This window comes from Oncorhynchus masou, unplaced genomic scaffold, assembly GCF_036934945.1.
Source record: "Oncorhynchus masou masou isolate Uvic2021 unplaced genomic scaffold, UVic_Omas_1.1 unplaced_scaffold_1496, whole genome shotgun sequence".
Classification (NCBI taxonomy): domain Eukaryota; kingdom Metazoa; phylum Chordata; class Actinopteri; order Salmoniformes; family Salmonidae; genus Oncorhynchus; species Oncorhynchus masou.
In genome coordinates this window covers 104,156-122,551 of record NW_027004967.1, presented here as the reverse complement: position 1 = coordinate 122,551, position 18,396 = coordinate 104,156, and the positions used below count along the sequence as shown (strand labels likewise).

Sequence of the window (18,396 nt, the reverse complement as noted above, 5' to 3'; positions counted from 1 at the left end):
TGCACTACTTTAGACCACAGCCTTAATCCCTATATAGTGCATTACCTTAGACCAGGGACCCTATTCCCTATATAGTGCACTACTTTAGACCAGAGCCCCATGGCACCCTATTCCCTATATAGTGCACTACTTTAGACCAGAGCCCTATGGTTGCTATGTGCCCTGGTCAGAAGTAGTACACTATGTAGAGAATAGGGTACCATTTGGGGTGTATCCATACAGTACGGGAGGAAGTGAGGTCACAACCAGGAAATCCATCCAGTATTCATAGGGGTCAAATGTCGTGCAATACAGGAAGTATTGACACCCCGTTGAACATTGATTCTAATCCCACTTTGTAACACAATCTACATAAAACACTGTCAAAAGGGATATAAAAATATAAAATAAAGAAAAAATATATTTTGATTAGTTAAGTAGGAACAGTGATGAGGTAGTCAATGTTGAACACTTATTACACAGAGTGAGTCCATGCAACTTGTTAAGCACATTCAACTTAGTTAGGTCATAAAGGGATTGAATAATTGACACAAGACATTTCAGCTTTTCAATTTTAATTCAATTAATTTGTAAAAAACTTTCAAAAATAATTCCACTGTCAGGTCAGTGACAAAATAATAAAAAAATAAGTAACATATTTAAAAAACAACAAACAGGCTGAAACAGAGTGTGTAAACAGGGTTGTGAATACTCTGACGGCACCGTACAGGTACCATTTTAGACACATTCAACGTCTGGTCGTCATTTGGCATCAATTCATAACGGCTGATCAGTTATTGAATTTATAACTTTGTCCGATCCGTTAAAAGAAAAAAACGATATAGATGAAGTCTGTTGTGTTTAAATGTTTCATCTACCGTCACCAAACAAACTTGATTTCTGTACAAAAAACAAGTAATTATCTTTAGAATTGAAAACCCGCAGGGGAAATTATAACTCATATTTAATGATAACTAAGAGCAGGTTCCTGCTTAGTCTAAAATACATGATTTTCTGAAACGGGTCAATATTCAGACCCCATGACTTGTTACATTACAACTTTCATCTAAAATTGATTCAATTAATAAATCAGTCTACACACAATATCCCATAATGACAAAGTGGTTTTTTAGAAATGTTAAATGCATAAAACTAAAACAGATACCTTATTTACATAAGTATTCAGACCCTTTGCTATGAGACTCTAAATTGAGCTCAGGTGCATCCTGTTTCCCATTGATCATCCTTGAGATGTTTCTTCAACTTGATCGGACATGATTTGGAAAGACACTGTCTATATAAGGACCCACAGTTGACAGGACATATCAGAACAAAAACCAAGCCATGAGGTCGAAGGAATTGTCCGTAGAGCTCAGAGACAGAATTGTGTCGAGACACAGTGGTGGCAGCATCAAGCTGTGGGGAGGTTTCTCCAGCAGCAAGGACTGGGAGACTAGTCAGGATCGAGGGAAAGATCAAAAGTACAGAGAGATGAAAACCTGCTCCATAGCACTCAGGACCTCAGACTGGGGTGAAGGTTCCCCTTCCAACAGGACAACGACCCTAAGCAAAGACAACACAGGAGAGCTTGAGGGGATCTGCAGAGAATGGGAGAAACTCTCCAAATACAGGTGTGTCAAGCTCATAGCATCATACCCAAGAAGACTTGAGGCTGTAATCACTACCAAAAGGTACTTCAACAAAGTAGAGGGTCTGAATACTTATGTAAATGTGATATTTAAAAATGTAAAATAAAATCAATAAATTCACACAAAAAAAAAAGTCTAAAAACTATTTTTTTGCTTAGTCATTATGAGAAAGGAAAGAGGGGACACCTAGTCAGTTGTACAATTAGAGATGTGGGGTGCTTCCTAAATGGACATCAACATCATATGGATATGTTGATGAGGGGGGAAAAACAAACATTTAATCCATTGAAGAATAAGGCTGTAACAAAATATGGAAAAAGCCAAGGGGTCTGAATACTTTCCCAAATCCACTGTATGGGGCCCGTTTCCTGGGCCGAGATGAAGTCTAGTCTCCTATGCTATTTCCTGGCGAGGACTAGTTTTAATTCTGGGAAACCAAACCATAGCAGGGATCGTCACAATACCACGTTGGTGAGAGTACGATACCTGGTATTTCCATGGCAACAAGGAAAAACACAAAGCAACTCTTCCGTCATTAAAATCTACTGGATGTAAAATATTGTCTGTTGTAGGAAAATAAACACGTGATTCTGGTTGACAGCATTAGGACCGGTTCCCCTCAGGAAATTCAGTCTGTTTTGTTTTCCTGGTCACTATAACTCAGAGTCTTGGGATACTGGTATCGTTACGATCCTAAACCAGTGTTTTGAGGTTTTTATTCAAAAGGATTTCATCATGAATTCTGCATCATCGTCTCCAGTTAGTGTTCTTGACAATTAATTATTTGACCTCGGTCAGAACAACAAGGCAGTCTCTCTCCTCAGGCTCTAGATCTCAAAATGTACTCCACTATATAAAAGAACAGGGTGCCAATGTGTCAGTAAGGCAACCTGCTGGGCCCACGAGTCTCTGTCTGGCATTTAACATGTAAGGCACCACAATCAGATCAGAGCAACAGATGTCCTCGTCCAGCCAACAGTAGACTGAGGAGGATCGCAGGCACTGAACACACAGAATCCAACCCGTCACCTGTTGGCATTAGTCTGTTCTCTGGGATACTGTGTAATCCCCAGGTAGAGGCTGCTGCAACAGCTGATGAGATCAGTCTGGTACCAGACAAACCGACACAGATGTAGCCTGGGAACCAGACTGTAGGTCAGTTAAGCTGGATGGGAACCAGACTGTGGTGTGGTGACTGTAGGTCAGTTAAGCTGGATGGGAACCAGACTGTGGTGTGGTGACTGTAGGTCAGTTAAGCTGGATGGGAACCAGACTGTAGGTCAGTTAAGCTGGATGGGAACCAGACTGTGGTGTGGTGACTGTAGGTCAGTTAAGCTGGACGGGAACCAGACTGTGGTGTGGTGACTGTAGGTCAGTTAAGCTGGATGGGAACCAGACTGTGGTGTGGTGACTGTAGGTCAGTTAAGCTGGACGGGAACCAGACTGTAGGTCAGTTAAGCTGGACGGGAACCAGACTGTGGTGTGGTGACTGTAGGTCAGTTAAGCTGGATGGGAACCAGACTGTAGGTCAGTTAAGCTGGACGGGAACCAGACTGTGGTGTGGTGACTGTAGGTCAGTTAAGCTGGACGTGAAGGTCCTCTCCGTACTTGCGTAGTAACTTGTTGTGGTTGTGGCTGACAGACCAGAGAGAAGGAAGGTAGCGAGGTGTCATGGAAGACAGGAAGTGTTGCCTCCAGCGGCCCTCCAGCTCCATTAACCCCTTCAGGCCCTGCTCGGCGGTCGCCTTCACCACCTTCAGCCCGTGGGGAACGTAGCTCTCATTGAAGATCCTGGGAGAGGGCAGGGTAATCAAATCAATTTCTTCATTTTAAAAACTCGACAGATACCAGGATACCAAAGAGCAAGAAGAAGCAGGGCAAACGGCCAAGAACTAAACATCTCGATAGGACCCGTCTCAGAGCGGAGGGGAGGGGGGGGGTCAGGTTAACAGAGCAGAACCTCACCTGGTCTCCAGGCCTGCAGCCCTCTGAAGTGTCTCAGGAGTCAGCTCCACGTCGGTGTCATTGAAGAAGCACCTTATGACCTCCTGTAGCTCATCTCTCCTGGCCTCTGGAAGCCCAGCCCCCACGGTGAGCAGGGCTCGGGCTGCAGAACGAACCCTCCTGCGGTCAGAGTCCTCCAGGAGACGTACGCCCTCCTCACACCCCTGGGGGGGGGATAAATATCCACACAGTTGAATAGCGCAACAATATATTGATACTCTGAGCCAACATGGTTAACACGACTGAGTCAAAGTTTCCGCGACTGAGTCAGTTATTTTCTCAACTTCTCTTGTCCCTCTGCAGACGACAATGTTTGGAACATAAAATCAATATATCAAAATCACAATAAAAATGACTAAATACAGAACAGCGATACATATAAAATTCACACAGAATCAGAATACATGAGAACACCTCAGTATGGTGATAATATCCTATGGTGAGGTGCCTCGCCATTCCCAACCCTCACACCACACACACACTTCCCAGCCCTACCTGGGGCGCGCCATACTCCTCAGCCAGCTGCTGCTTCAGGAAGCCGTCGTGCACGTTGGAGGCCGCGTGACAGGAAGTGCACAGCAGCAAGATGTCATGGGAGTTGTGGTCCTTCATCTCCGAGGGGAAGTGACGTCTGTATTCTTGAGGAACGATGTTCTTCCTGTAGGGGGGGGTAAGATGAGACGGGAACCAGTTGGCCCTCAACGCAGAGGGGAACTAACACCGCTAAATAGTCACGTCCACTTCCTACCCCACTAGGAAGGACTGTCATGGCTGCAACACAAAGGTCTTTGGCCAAAGTCCCGATTCTCCACCCTTTAACAACGGTGGGAACTCCTCCTGCTAATGCCTAAACCAATCCCATCATCGCAAATTCCCGGCCACACCACACAGGGCCCCGCCCCGGCCACACCACACAGGGCCCCGCCCCGGCCACACCACACAGGTTCTCCTCACCTGATATAAGAGTCGTTCTTGCCACACACCACACACAGGTTCTCCTTGGCAGTCAGGTAGTAGTCCTGCTGGGAGTCTGGACGTCCCGAAGGCTCAAACAGCAGACGCACGATGAAGGGCTCTTCACTCTGCATCACTAGAGGAAGACAGGAGAAGAGTCAACTTCAACTGAAATTGGCCCGTGTGGATAGGGGGCCCAACATTGGGCCGTGTGGATAGGGGGCCCAACATTGAAATGTTTCTCACAGAATAAATATGAAAAGTATGAACGTAAAAATTTAAAGGGAAAAGTTTGGAGATTAGGGGAAAATAAGACCAAAAGGTGGGAACAGTTTACCCGACAAGACAATATAATCATTTCACTTTTGATTTTGTGCGCATTTTTCTGTACTTTTCACCAGACATGTTGATACTTAAAATCTTAAAATGCACAATTGGAACAAACCCCTGTCAGTCCAAACGCATACAGAGCTGTGAGTCACGGAACTAGAGCTCTGACCTGATGTGTTACTGGACAGCCACTACGTTCCAACTGTAGGAGCTTATTAGTGCCCAAATTAGCCATTTTCAACCTGGTGCAAGTGTAAAAGGCTACCTGCTCATTTTCCAGTATGAACCCACCAATACTACAAGGTTCCCATTGACTGTACATATGAAAACACGGTGAGTGTTGGCACTGCCAGCAGGGTGTGTCTACCTCCTATTCCTTTATCCAGGTACCACTGGGCCTTCTTCTTGTCGCAGGTACAGAGGGGTTGTCCATCCGGGGCATGGAGGAAACAGTTGTCATAGAGAGGAGACTTCCTAAAACACGCAGAGCGAACAGAACCTCAGGGGATCAGATGAGTGACTAACACAGGAAAATGTATAAAACCCCGTCTAAAATGAGGGCCAGAGTCACACCACTTTCACACCAAAGGTTGACCTAGATGTGGGTGCTGATTGTAACTATGAAAGTCAGGCAAATTGTTCGGTATTACGACCCTGAAAACTGGCATTTTCCAGAGGTCAGTAACAAATGTCTGCTCCATGGGCTTGTGCTATGAAAGAGATCCCTGGACAGACAAAACCACCACTGACCTAGCAGCGTAGCCCACGCCGAGCGGTTTTCTCTTGTTGTTCCTTCTGGGGTCTGGTACTTGCTGGTCCCCAGTCTCGGGGCTTTCCAAAGTAGGCTGCTGCCGCTTCTTACTCTTCTGTTTCCTCTCACCGTCCTCCCCCTCTCCTACACCCCTCTCCCTGAAGGGTGTGTCTACCAGGCCCTGGCAGCGATTGGCCAGCTGGGTATAGCTACTCCCACTGTCAGGTGTGGGCGTGGTGTCTGAGTAGAGGCCCAGCAGATGGATGAACAGGGCGATGGATACCTGGGCATCTCGGGCTGCGTAACTTATCTTGGGGTTAAAATCAGAGACAAAGTGTTTGAGAGGGATCCCTGAGCAAAACAAAAGGAACGACAGTGGATCGCTCTTCACAACAGAGTAGTTGGTTATATTTGGGATGCAAGGAGATTTGTCGATCAGTTATTTGTCGCAGTCCGACTGCGCTGTAGTTGATCTCAAACAGTAACCATCTTTCCATACCACAGGATCCCTGAATTAATTAGCACCAGTAGTGTCGTTTACCTGTTCTGGGGTCAGCCACTATGGATCCATCCTGTATTAATTAGCACCAGTAGTGTCGTTTACCTGTTCTGGGGTCAGCCACTATGGATCCATCCTGTATTAATTAGCACCAGTAGTGTCGTTTACCTGTTCTGGGGTCAGCCACTATGGATCCATCCTGTATTAATTAGCACCAGTAGTGTCGTTTACCTGTTCTGGGGTCAGCCACTATGGATCCATCCTGTATTAATTAGCACCAGTAGTGTCGTTTACCTGTTCTGGGGTCAGCCACTATGGATCCATCCTGTATTAATTAGCACCAGTAGTGTCGTTTACCTGTTCTGGGGTCAGCCACTATGGATCCATCCTGTATTAGTTAGCACCAGTAGTGTAGTTTACCTGTTCTGGGGTCAGCCACTATGGATCCATCCTGTATTAATTAGCACCAGTAGTGTCGTTTACCTGTTCTGGGATCAGCCACTATGGATCCATCCTGTATTAATTAGCACCAGTAGTGTCGTTTACCTGTTCTGGGATCAGCCACTATGGATCCATCCTGTATTAGTTAGCACCAGTAGTGTAGTTTACCTGTTCTGGGGTCAGCCACTATGGATCCATCCTGTATTAATTAGCACCAGTAGTGTAGTTTACCTGTTCTGGGGTCAGCCACTATGGATCCATCCTGTATTAATTAGCACCAGTAGTGTTGTTTACCTGTTCTGGGGTCAGCTGGTCAGCCTCCCAGTTACTGCATCCATCCAAGGATTTATTAGCACCAGTAGTGAGACTTACCTGTTCTGGGGTCAGCCACTATGGATCCATCACAGAAAAACACAGGTTAGCACCAGTAGTCTAGTTTACCAGTTCTGGGGTCATCCACTATGGATCCATTACAACTAGTTCACATCCACTTAGCACCAGTAGTGTCCTTTACAACTAGTTTTCTGGGGTCAGCAACTAGTTTACATCCATAGGTTGGAGTCATTACAACTAGTTTACATCCACTTAGGTTTGGGGCCATTACAACTGTTTACATCCAGTTAGGTTGAGCCATTAGCCAACTAGTTTACATCCACAGGAGACACATTACAACAGGTCAGCATCCACTTAGGTTGGAGTCATTAAAACTAGTTTACATACACTTAGGTTGGAGTCATTAAAACTAGTTTACATTCACTCAGGTTGGAGTCATTACAACGAGTTTACATCCACTTAGGTTGGAGCCATTAAAACTAGTTTACATTCACTTCGGTTGGAGCCATTACAACTAGTTTACATCCACTTAGGTTGGAGTCATTACAACTAGTTTACATCCACTTAGGTTGGAGTCATTACAACTAGTTTACATCCACTTAGGTTGGAGTCATTACAACTAGTTTACATCCACTTAGGTTGGAGCCATTACAACTAGTTTACATACACTTAGGTTGGAGTCATTAAAACTAGTTTACATACACTTAGGTTGGAGTCATTAAAACTAGTTTACATCCACTTCGGTTGGAGTCATTACAACTAGTTTACATCCACTTAGGTTGGAGTCATTAAAACTAGTTTACATCCACTTAGGTTGGAGCCATTAAAACTAGTTTACATCCACTTAGGTTGGAGCCATTAAAACTAGTTTACATCCACTTAGGTTGGAGTCATTAAAACTAGTTTACATTCACTTAGGTTGGAGTCATTAAAACTAGTTTACATACACTTAGGTTGGAGTCATTAAAACTAGTTTACATACACTTAGGTTGGAGTCATTAAAACTAGTTTACATACACTTAGGTTGGAGTCATTAAAACTAGTTTACATCCACTTCGGTTGGAGTCATTACAACTAGTTTACATCCACTTAGGTTGGAGTCATTAAAACTAGTTTACATCCACTTAGGTTGGAGCCATTAAAACTAGTTTACATCCACTTAGGTTGGAGCCATTAAAACTAGTTTACATCCACTTAGGTTGGAGCCATTAAAACTAGTTTACATCCACTTAGGTTGGAGCCATTAAAACTAGTTTACATCCACTCAGGTTGGAGCCATTACAACTAGTTTACATTCACTTAGGTTGAAGCCATTAAAACTAATTTACATTCACTTAGGTTGTAGCCATTAAAACTCGTTTTCCAACCACTCCACACATTTCTTGATAACAAACTATAGTTTTGTCAAGTCAGTTAGGACATCTACTTTGTGTATGACACAAGTACATTTTTCCAACAATTGTTTACAGACAGATTATTTCACTGCATCACAATTCCAGTGGGTCAGAAGTTTACATACACTAAGTTGACTGTGCCTTTAAACAGCTTGGATGATATCGATGATGTCAATTAGCCTATCAGAAGCTTCTAAAGCCATGACATTTAAAATTACTTGTGTCATGCAAAGTAGATGTCCTAACTCACTTGCCAAAACTATAGTTTGTTAACAAGGAAGTTGTGGAGTGGTTGAAAAACAAGTTAATGACGCCAACCTAAGTGTATGAAAACCTCAGATTTAAACTGCAGATCTTCTGCACATTGTCAGACCTGGGCCAATTAAGGACATCTTTGACTGTGTACAGACTGAGCATAGCCTTGCTATTGAGAAAGGCCGCCGTAGGCAGACATGGCTCTCAAGAGAAGACAGGCTATGTGCTCATTGCCCACAAAATGAGGTGGAAACTGAGCTGCACTTCCTAACCTCCTGCCCAATGTATGACCATATTAGAGAGACATATTTCCCTCAGATTACACAGATCCACACAAAGAATTTGAAAACAAGTCCAATTTTGATAAACTCCCATATCTATAGAGTGAAATACCACAGTGTGCCATATGTTGGTACATTTTTGTTATTTTAATTATCTATTTCACTTGCTTTGGCAATGTTTCCCATGCCAATAAAGCCCCTTTAGGAGGAGGCGGCAGCGAGGCGCTTGCCCTTTAGGAGGAGGCGGCAGCGAGGCGCTTGCCTTTAGGAGGAGGCGGCAGCGAGGCGCTTGCCCTTTAGGGAGGAGGCGGCAGCGAGGCGCTTGCCCTTTAGGAGGAGGCGGCAGCGAGGCGCTTGCCCTTTAGGCGCTTGTCCTTTTAGGAGGTAGATATTTCATATTGTAGATTCTATCTATCAATGTAATTGTGTATATAATTTCCAATCCCCCGTATATTTAAAAAAAAAAATATATATATATTTTTCTTTATTATTGTCCCTTAACCTTACAACCCCTCGACTAATTGGAGTAAACTAATGGACAACAGTTACACTTCTACTTCCAGCTTCCACATTTCACAGACACGGTATATTTTACATTAGTCATCTATGTTTATCTGTATTTAGTCCCAACCTTCAGCTCCACTCAGACCCTCCCATCAATCTCTGAAAATTCATTTCTATTTGCCATATATTTTTCAACTGTGTTGTAATGTTTAAGAAAAAAAAAAAAAGTCTAAAACGTTTATATTCTCAGTTTCTACAGATTGTAAATTAAAAAGATGAACATTTGTAGTCAGTTGTATTATATAAAAGATTGACGATCAACCAAAGCCCATCTCCAGTAGTACCTTTGTCGTAGTGCGAGATATCTCAGGTCCACGGTACTCCCCAGAGACAGACCGTAGTCTCGGGTAAGACGTTTCCCGTCCTCATAACAGCCCACGCCCACCTTCAGGACATGGGGGTCCCGGAGGACCTATATAATAATAAAGAATATATGCCATCTACCCATAATTGTAATATTGGTGTCCCCAGTGGGAATCGAACCCACTGTACTGGCGTTAAAAAGCATAATTCTCTACCAACTGAGCCACAGAGGACTATATACCTCCTTCAAGCTGAGGGGAAGGTCCTGCTGGCTTCCTCGGAGCAGCTGTAGCCTCACCAACACACACAGGCCAGAGTAGGAAGTCATCTGGAGGAGGGAGACTGCTGACCACCATTCACTGACACCTGGGGAGGGAGAGGAAGGGAGAGGAGGATGAGGAAGGAGAGGAGGATGAGGAGGGAGAGGATGATGAGGAGGGAGAGGATGATGAGGAGGGAGAGGATGATGAGGAGGGAGAGGATGATGAGGAGGGAGAGGATGATGAGGGAGGAGAGGATGATAGGGAGGAGGGTGAGGAAGGAGAGGAGGGTGAGGAAGGAGAGGAGGGTGAGGAAGGAGAGGAGGATGAGGAAGGAGAGGAGGATGAGGAAGGAGAGGAGGATGAGGAAGGAGAGGAGGATGAGGAAGGAGAGGAGGATGAGGAAGGAGAGGAGGATGAGGAAGGAGAGGAGGATGAGGAAAGAGAGGAGGATGAGGAGGGAGAGGACGATGAGGAAGATGAGGACGATGAGGAAGGGAGGAAGGAGAGGAGGGAGAGGAGGATGAGGAAGGAGAGGAGGGAGACTGCTGACGTCTTACCATTCACTGACACCTGGGGAGGGAGAGGAAGGAGGATGAGGAAGGAGAGGAGATGGATAGGAGGAGAGGTCATCTAGGGAGGGAGGGAATAGGGAGGGGAATAGGGAGGAGGGAGACTGCTGATAGGGAGGGAATAGGGAGGGGAATAGGGAGGGGAATAGGGAGGGGAATAGGAGGGGAATAGGGAGGGGAATGAGGGGGAGGGCGGGAGGGGATAGGGGGGAGGGGAATAGGGGAGGGCAGGAGGGGAATAGGGAGGGGGCAGGAGGGGAATAGGGGAATAGGGAGGGGAATAGAGGAGGAGGGAATAGGGCAGGGAGGGAATAGGGAGGGGAATAGGGAGGGGAGGGAGGGGAATAGGGAGAGGAGGGGAATAGGGAGAATAGGAGGGGAATAGGGAGGGCAGGAGGAATAGGGGCTTACCATTCACTGACACCAGGAGGGGGGAGGGCAGGAGGGGAATGAGGAGGGAATAGGGGAGGGGAGGGAGGAAGGAGAGGAGGATGAGGAAGGAGAGGAGGATGAGGAAGGAGGAAGGAGGGAGGAGGGAGAGGAGGATAGGGAGGGAGGAGGAGGGGAGAGGAATGGGAGGGGAGGGAGGATGAGGGAAGGGAGGAGGGAGACTAGGGAGGGCTAGGGAGGGAAGGAGGGGGGTAGGGAGGGCTTACCATTCACTGACACCTGGGGAGGGAGGGAGGAAGGAGAGGAGGGGAATGAGGGGAAGGGAGCAGGAGGGGAATGGATAGGGAGGGGGAGGGAGGAGGGGAATAGGGAAGGAGAATAGGAGGGTGGATGGGGAATAGGGATGGGGAGGGTGGATGGGGAGGGAGGGACAGGAGGGGAATAGGGAGCTGATGTAGGGAGGGAGGAGGGGAATAGGGAGGGCAGGGAGGGGAATAGGGAGGGGAATAGGGAGGGCAGGAGGGGAATAGGGAGGGCAGGAGGGGAATCACTGACACCAGGGAGGGGAATGGGAAGGAGGGGAATAGGGAGGGCAGGAGGGGAATAGGGAGGGGAATAGGGAGGGCGGAAGGGGAATAGGGAGGGCAGGAGGGGAGGGAGGAGGGGGAGACTACGACAGGAAATAGGGAGGGGAATAGGGAGGGGAATTTTACATGCAAAAGGGCAGGAGGGGAATAGGGAGGGAATAGGGAGGGCAGGAGGGGAATAGGGAGGGGCAGGAGGGGAATAGGGAGGGGGAATAGGGAGGGCAGGAGGGGAATAGGGAGGGCAGGAGGGGAATAGGGAGGGCAGGAGGGGAATAGGGAGGCCCTTAGGGCCCATTCACAGTCCAGCCCGAGGACAGGGTAGACTGACAGCTCCTTTTGCAGCGACGGCCACAGCTGCTCCCAATCCTCCTCAGAGCTCACCATCACAGACTGCACTGCCAAGACGTGGTCAGCAGGGGGCAGTGAAACAGGCAGGAGCAGGTCCAGGCTCTGACCAGGGGTTAGCTGGGACTCGACTGGCTCCACAACCACAGGCTCTGGTTTCACAGGACCTGGCTGTTCCACAGATACGGGACCAGTGCTGACCCCTATCTGACCCGGAGCTAGACGCCGCTTCTTCTGTGTCCTCAGGGTTGGCTGTCGCCATAGTAACAGGCCTCCCAAGGTGGCCCCCAACAGGGTGACCACCGTAGCCATCAGGGCATTAAATCTCGTAGCCATCTTGGGTTTCAGAGGTGCAGATTTGGTTAGAGCTGGTTGGTTGTGTAGGTAGATAAGACCTTTACAGATCGAATTGAAGTTTGTTCAGAGATACTGGGGATGTCATGTCAGCATTGGGGAACAGCAAGATTTGTCCTGTCCAATGGCGGCGCCTGTGAAGAAAAAAAGACTATTGGTTTGTAGAAGACACATCATCCCCTGGGAAATACTGTGCTATAGTCACATGTCAACATCACACTACAGGACAACTCATTCTGCTATAGTCACATGTCAACATCACACTACAGGACAACTCATTCTGCTGTAGTCACATGTCAACATCACACTACAGGACAACTCATTCTGCTGTAGTCACATGTCAACATCACACTACAGGACAACTCATTCTGCTATAGTCACATGTCAACATCACACTACAGGACAACTCATTCTGCTATAGTCACATGTCAACATCACACTACAGGACAACACATTCTGCTATAGTCACATGTCAACATCACACTACAGGACAACTCATTCTGCTGTAGTCACATGTCAACATCACACTACAGGACAACTCATTCTGCTGTAGTCACATGTCAACATCACACTACAGGACAACTCATTCTGCTATAGTCACATGTCAACATCACACTACAGGACAACTCATTCTGCTATAGTCACATGTCAACATCACACTACAGGACAACTCATGCTGCTATAGTCACATGTCAACATCACACTACAGGACAACTCATTCTGCTGTAGTCACATGTCAACATCACACTACAGGACAACTCATTCTGCTGTAGTCACATGAGAACATCACACTACAGGACAACTCATTCTGCTGTAGTCACATGTCAACATCACACTACAGGACAACTCATTCTGCTATAGTCACATGTCAACATCACTACAGGACAACTCATTCTGCTGTAGTCACATGTCAACATCACACTACAGGACAACTCATTCTGCTATAGTCACATGTCAACATCACTACAGGACAACTCATTCTGCTGTAGTCACATGTCAACATCACACTACAGGACAACTCATTCTGCTGTAGTCACATGTCAACATCACACTACAGGACAACTCATTCTGCTATAGTCACATGTCAACATCACTACAGGACAACTCATTCTGCTATAGTCACATGTCAACATCACTACAGGACAACTCATTCTGCTATAGTCACATGTCAACATCACACTACAGGACAACTCATTCTGCTGTAGTCACATGTCAACATCACTACAGGACAACTCATTCTGCTGTAGTCACATGTCAACATCACACTACAGGACAACTCATTCTGCTATAGTCACATGTCAACATCACACTACAGGACAACTCATGCTGCTATAGTCACATGTCAACATCACACTACAGGACAACTCATTCTGCTGTAGTCACATGTCAACATCACACTACAGGACAACTCATTCTGCTATAGTCACATGTCAACATCACACTACAGGACAACTCATTCTGCTATAGTCACATGTCAACATCACACTACAGGACAACTCATTCTGCTATAGTCACATGTCAACATCACACTACAGGACAACTCATTCTGCTGTAGTCACATGTCAACATCACACTACAGGACAACTCATTCTGCTGTAGTCACATGTCAACATCACACTACAGGACAACTCATTCTGCTATAGTCACATGTCAACATCACACTACAGGACAACTCATTCTGCTGTAGTCACATGTCAACATCACACTACAGGACAACTCATTCTGCTATAGTCACATGTCAACATCACACTACAGGACAACACATTCTGCTATAGTCACATGTCAACATCACACTACAGGACAACTCATTCTGCTGTAGTCACATGAGAACATCACACTACAGGACAACTCATTCTGCTGTAGTCACATGTCAACATCACACTACAGGACAACTCATTCTGCTGTAGTCACATGTCAACATCACACTACAGGACAACTCATTCTGCTATAGTCACATGTCAACATCACTACAGGACAACTCATTCTGCTGTAGTCACATGAGAACATCACACTACAGGACAACTCATTCTGCTGTAGTCACATGTCAACATCACACTACAGGACAACTCATTCTGCTATAGTCACATGTCAACATCACACTACAGGACAACTCATGCTGCTATAGTCACATGTCAACATCACTACAGGACAACTATTCTGCTATAGTCACATGACATTCTGCTATAGTCACATGTCAACATCACACTACAGGACAACTCATTCTGCTGTAGTCACATGAGAACATCACACTACAGGACAACTCATTCTGCTGTAGTCACATGTCAACATCACACTACAGGACAACTCATTCTGCTGTAGTCACATGTCAACATCACACTACAGGACAACTCATTCTGCTATAGTCACATGTCAACATCACACTACAACTCATTCTGCTGTAGTCACATGTCAACATCACACTACAGGACAACTCATTCTGCTGTAGTCACATGTCAACATCACACTACAGGACAACTCATTCTGCTGTAGTCACATGTCAACATCACACTACAGGACAACTCATTCTGCTGTAGTCACATGTCAACATCACTACAGGACAACTCATTCTGCTATAGTCACATGAGAACATCACTACAGGACAACTCATGGCTACATTAAAAAAGGGGCATAGCAGTACTCATTTTATATATTCTCACAAAATAAGTAATTCACTTTTAAAAGAACAATTTGACAGTTTTAAAATGTTACCCATCGCTAGTTTCCCGAAAAGATCCCTAGCTTGGAGTCATTGATTAACCAACTCTAATCTATTTGGATTCACCCACCATTCAAGAGCCATTTCCATTATAGACGAGACGATAGGCAGGTCTGTTACAGGCAGCGGTTGAAGCTCAGTGCTAAAAGGGTCGGTGAACAGCGTAGGAGTGGAGAAACCTCGCCGTAGGAAGGGATGAGAGATGGCGGAAGCCGATGTGGGCGTGAAACAGCGGGCGAGTCAAGGACGATTGGAATATCGTCCAAAAGAATAGAAAGACAGATGAATGTAGCATACAGAGATGAGAATGTCCCTTCTCTTGATGGATGTGGTTTCACTCAATGGAGGAGCAGCTGATTGGATTACCGATCGTGAAGAATCCATTTGAGAGAGTGGTGGAGAGAGTCAAGGCTGTGAGGATCACAAAGAGGCTTGTTTCGATTTATTTGTTTTGGTTCTTCTGAGCAGAAGCGGCGTGTGTTGAGTCTTCGGGAACAGAGCACCCCTCGGGGGATTAACCAACTCTAATCTATTTGGATTCACCCACCATTCAAGAGCCATTTCCATTATAGACGAGGGGGGGGTATATGGCGTCTTTGTGGGAAGTTGAGGTTGCAGAGATTCCTAGAGTGATTGATGCTCGTCGGACGAATCATGTGAATAATGAAAAGGTCAAGAGTATCTGTTCTTTTGTTGATATGGAGTCTCTCCCTACGCAAGTGCAGTTGGGATAATATCAACTACTGAGTCAGAGCATTTGTTCCAAGACCAAAGCAGTTTGATCAAGGGAGGGATCTCCTCAGGCCAAAACCCACGGTCTGGTCCTTGATATCTCCCCAGGCCAAAACCCACGGTCTGGTCCTTGATATCTCCCCAGGCCAAAACCCACGGTCTGGTCCTTGATATCTCCCCAGGCCAAAACCCACGGTCTGGTCCTTGATATCTCCCCAGGCCAAAACCCACGGTCTGGTCCTTGATATCTCCCCAGGCCAAAACCCACGGTCTGGTCCTTGATATCTCCCCAGGCCAAAACCCACGGTCTGGTCCTTGATATCTCCCCAGGCCAAAACCCACGGTCTGGTCCTTGATATCTCCCCAGGCCAAAACCCACGGTCTGGTCCTTGATATCTCCCCAGGCCAAAACCCACGGTCTGGTCCTTGATATCTCCCCAGGCCAAAACCCACGGTCTGGTCCTTGATATCTCCCCAGGCCAAAACCCACGGTCTGGTCCTTGATATCTCCCCAGGCCAAAACCCACGGTCTGGTCCTTGATATCTGGCATCCTTGGGACATCAACTCTGATGTTATCCCATTGAAGTTGACATTTTGTACTGGTTGATAAGGGTTAGATAAGGGTTAAGGACACATTGCGCTAGTTAACTCGGTAATTAAGGACACCGTCCGACAGACCGGGGACGAAGGACACGGTGTAGATGCCATTGTTGCCCCCGACCTTTGAAAACCCTTGATAAATATTATCTAGTTGAGATGTGTTGTCTGCACTGTAAACTGCGCGGTTAGTAGATATTGTAGAAAACTGTGTTCCATAAAATATATAATTAACGGTGTCTGTCATGTAATACCACCAGACTGCACCGAGCCTCACCTCCCCCAGTTTAAACACTATCAAGTGGGGTTCCTGCAGATGTGTGAACGCCCTGAATTTCAGCCTTCTGTTTTTAATGCTTATTTGACAGTAAATGACACATTCAACCCAGCGACTGGTTGGTGTTTCTAGAGATGATGGAAATGCCTCTTGATAAATGCCTCTTTGATGGTGAATCCGACCCTTGGGAGTGCAAACAGCAGGATATATAATAGCGGAGACAACATTGTGTAATTCACTGTCGTTTACGAGTGTAGCTCGTTAGCTGGTACAAACTAGTCAGGTCGCGGGACAAGTTTGATTAACAGCTACTAATAAGCGTTGCTAAAATATATCTGGATGTTTCTGAAGACTGGATGACTGATGTCGCTGGATAATGAAGTGTATCAGTCAGCTAACCTATTAGCTAATGTGGTTTGCACAATTATAAACCAGTTAGTCAGAGACTTAATCTAAATGTAAAATGGCAATTAGTTTGTCATGTTGCGGTGGTTGTCACCAACTAACAGGAGCGTGTTTTCCATGCGAGACCTTTTCATAGTGAAGCGTAGCTTGGTAACGTTAAACTAATGTACTAACAAGCACAGACAACCTTATCTTGTCTAGTAGATTCAGCTACATCAGTTACCAACTTTAATGTCCTTCTCTGGACTGACATTTGCTACTTGCTTATTTCCATTTACCTACCTTCAGTGTTTCACGTCCGCACCATAACGCAGCTCTGCCTTCCTGCACATGGCCACTGGTTTGTGGTGGTGTTGAGGTTCTTCTTCCGGGTCCATTTATCATGACGGGTCCATTATCCATCACATTATCCAGATAATGTCGTGGCCGTTCAAACAACCAACATAAACTTCTTCGAAAATAGAAGCCATTTGGGAGGAGGCAAAAATCAGGTGGAACCATTCTAGCCAATCAGAGGGCAGATATCACTGTGAACAGTCACAACTGTTTCCACTAGTTACCACAGCCACAAAGACGACAGTCTACATTGTAGGAGTTCATGAACACTAACATTCGCTTTGTGGTTTTCATTTAAGGTTAGGGATAAGTTTAACACTGTGGTTAAGGTTTCAAATCATATTTTATGAAGATAAATTGTAGAAATTGGTGGGGTTAATGACTTTGTGGCTGTGCGAACTGGTGACGACCTACTCCAATATATCATACTTATATCAGTAACATAACAACCTAATAATTACGAAACTTATATTCGATCAAAAGAGCCACACGTAGAAAATATGCCATACATTTAAAAAAAACAACAACAATAATAATAAATTCGACACTCCCATGGACCTCCATGCGAAAAAACGGCACCTGCTGGAGAAGACAGATTTTGTTCCCAGTTATCCCTCTCTTCCATGTGATGGACAAGGGGACATTGTCATGACAACGCCCCCACGCAGTCAGAGGAGGTGAGGAACTGAATAACACACATCTTAGATATTTTCCAGTTGTTCTGAAAGTAGCATTCAAGTGCCCAAACGGGTCCCTTGAAAATGGTGTACTACGTCATATGTGTGCAGATATGTGCAGGACGTCATTGCTCTCTCTCTGCTGTGTGCGAGTCTTGCTAATGCTAGCTGTCAATCAAATGGCTAGGGGCCGAAGGCCATTGACTGGCCAATGTGTCAAAAATGTAGGAACATGACACTGCACAGCTTCCAGAAAATAGTCGATTTCAAGGCTAATTTAGGTCAACAGTAATTCTGCTCATAGATTATGTATGAACATCCAGGCCAAAGCAGGAGGTTTAAAAAATAAATCTTACACAATTACCTACATTGCATAAAATTGACTTGGAAGTCAGAAAATTATGAACACA

General features: G+C 45.7%; 1 protein-coding gene across 1 annotated transcript; it reads right to left on the bottom strand.

Moving 5' to 3' along the window:
• Positions 1–537: 537 nt before the first annotated feature.
• LOC135531032 (exonuclease 3'-5' domain-containing protein 2-like) lies at positions 538–18,388 on the bottom strand. Its single transcript, XM_064959176.1, is given in 14 exon segments — positions 538–3,419; positions 3,594–3,796; positions 4,128–4,290; positions 4,587–4,722; positions 5,284–5,390; positions 5,667–5,977; positions 6,902–6,974; positions 7,281–7,293; positions 8,398–8,422; positions 9,697–9,846; positions 9,979–10,087; positions 11,219–11,238; positions 11,838–12,379; positions 17,256–18,388. Coding segments are annotated over 13 exon segments (1,917 nt in total). The 5' UTR covers positions 12,228–12,379; positions 17,256–18,388; the 3' UTR covers positions 538–3,202.
• Positions 18,389–18,396: the final 8 nt, after the last annotated feature.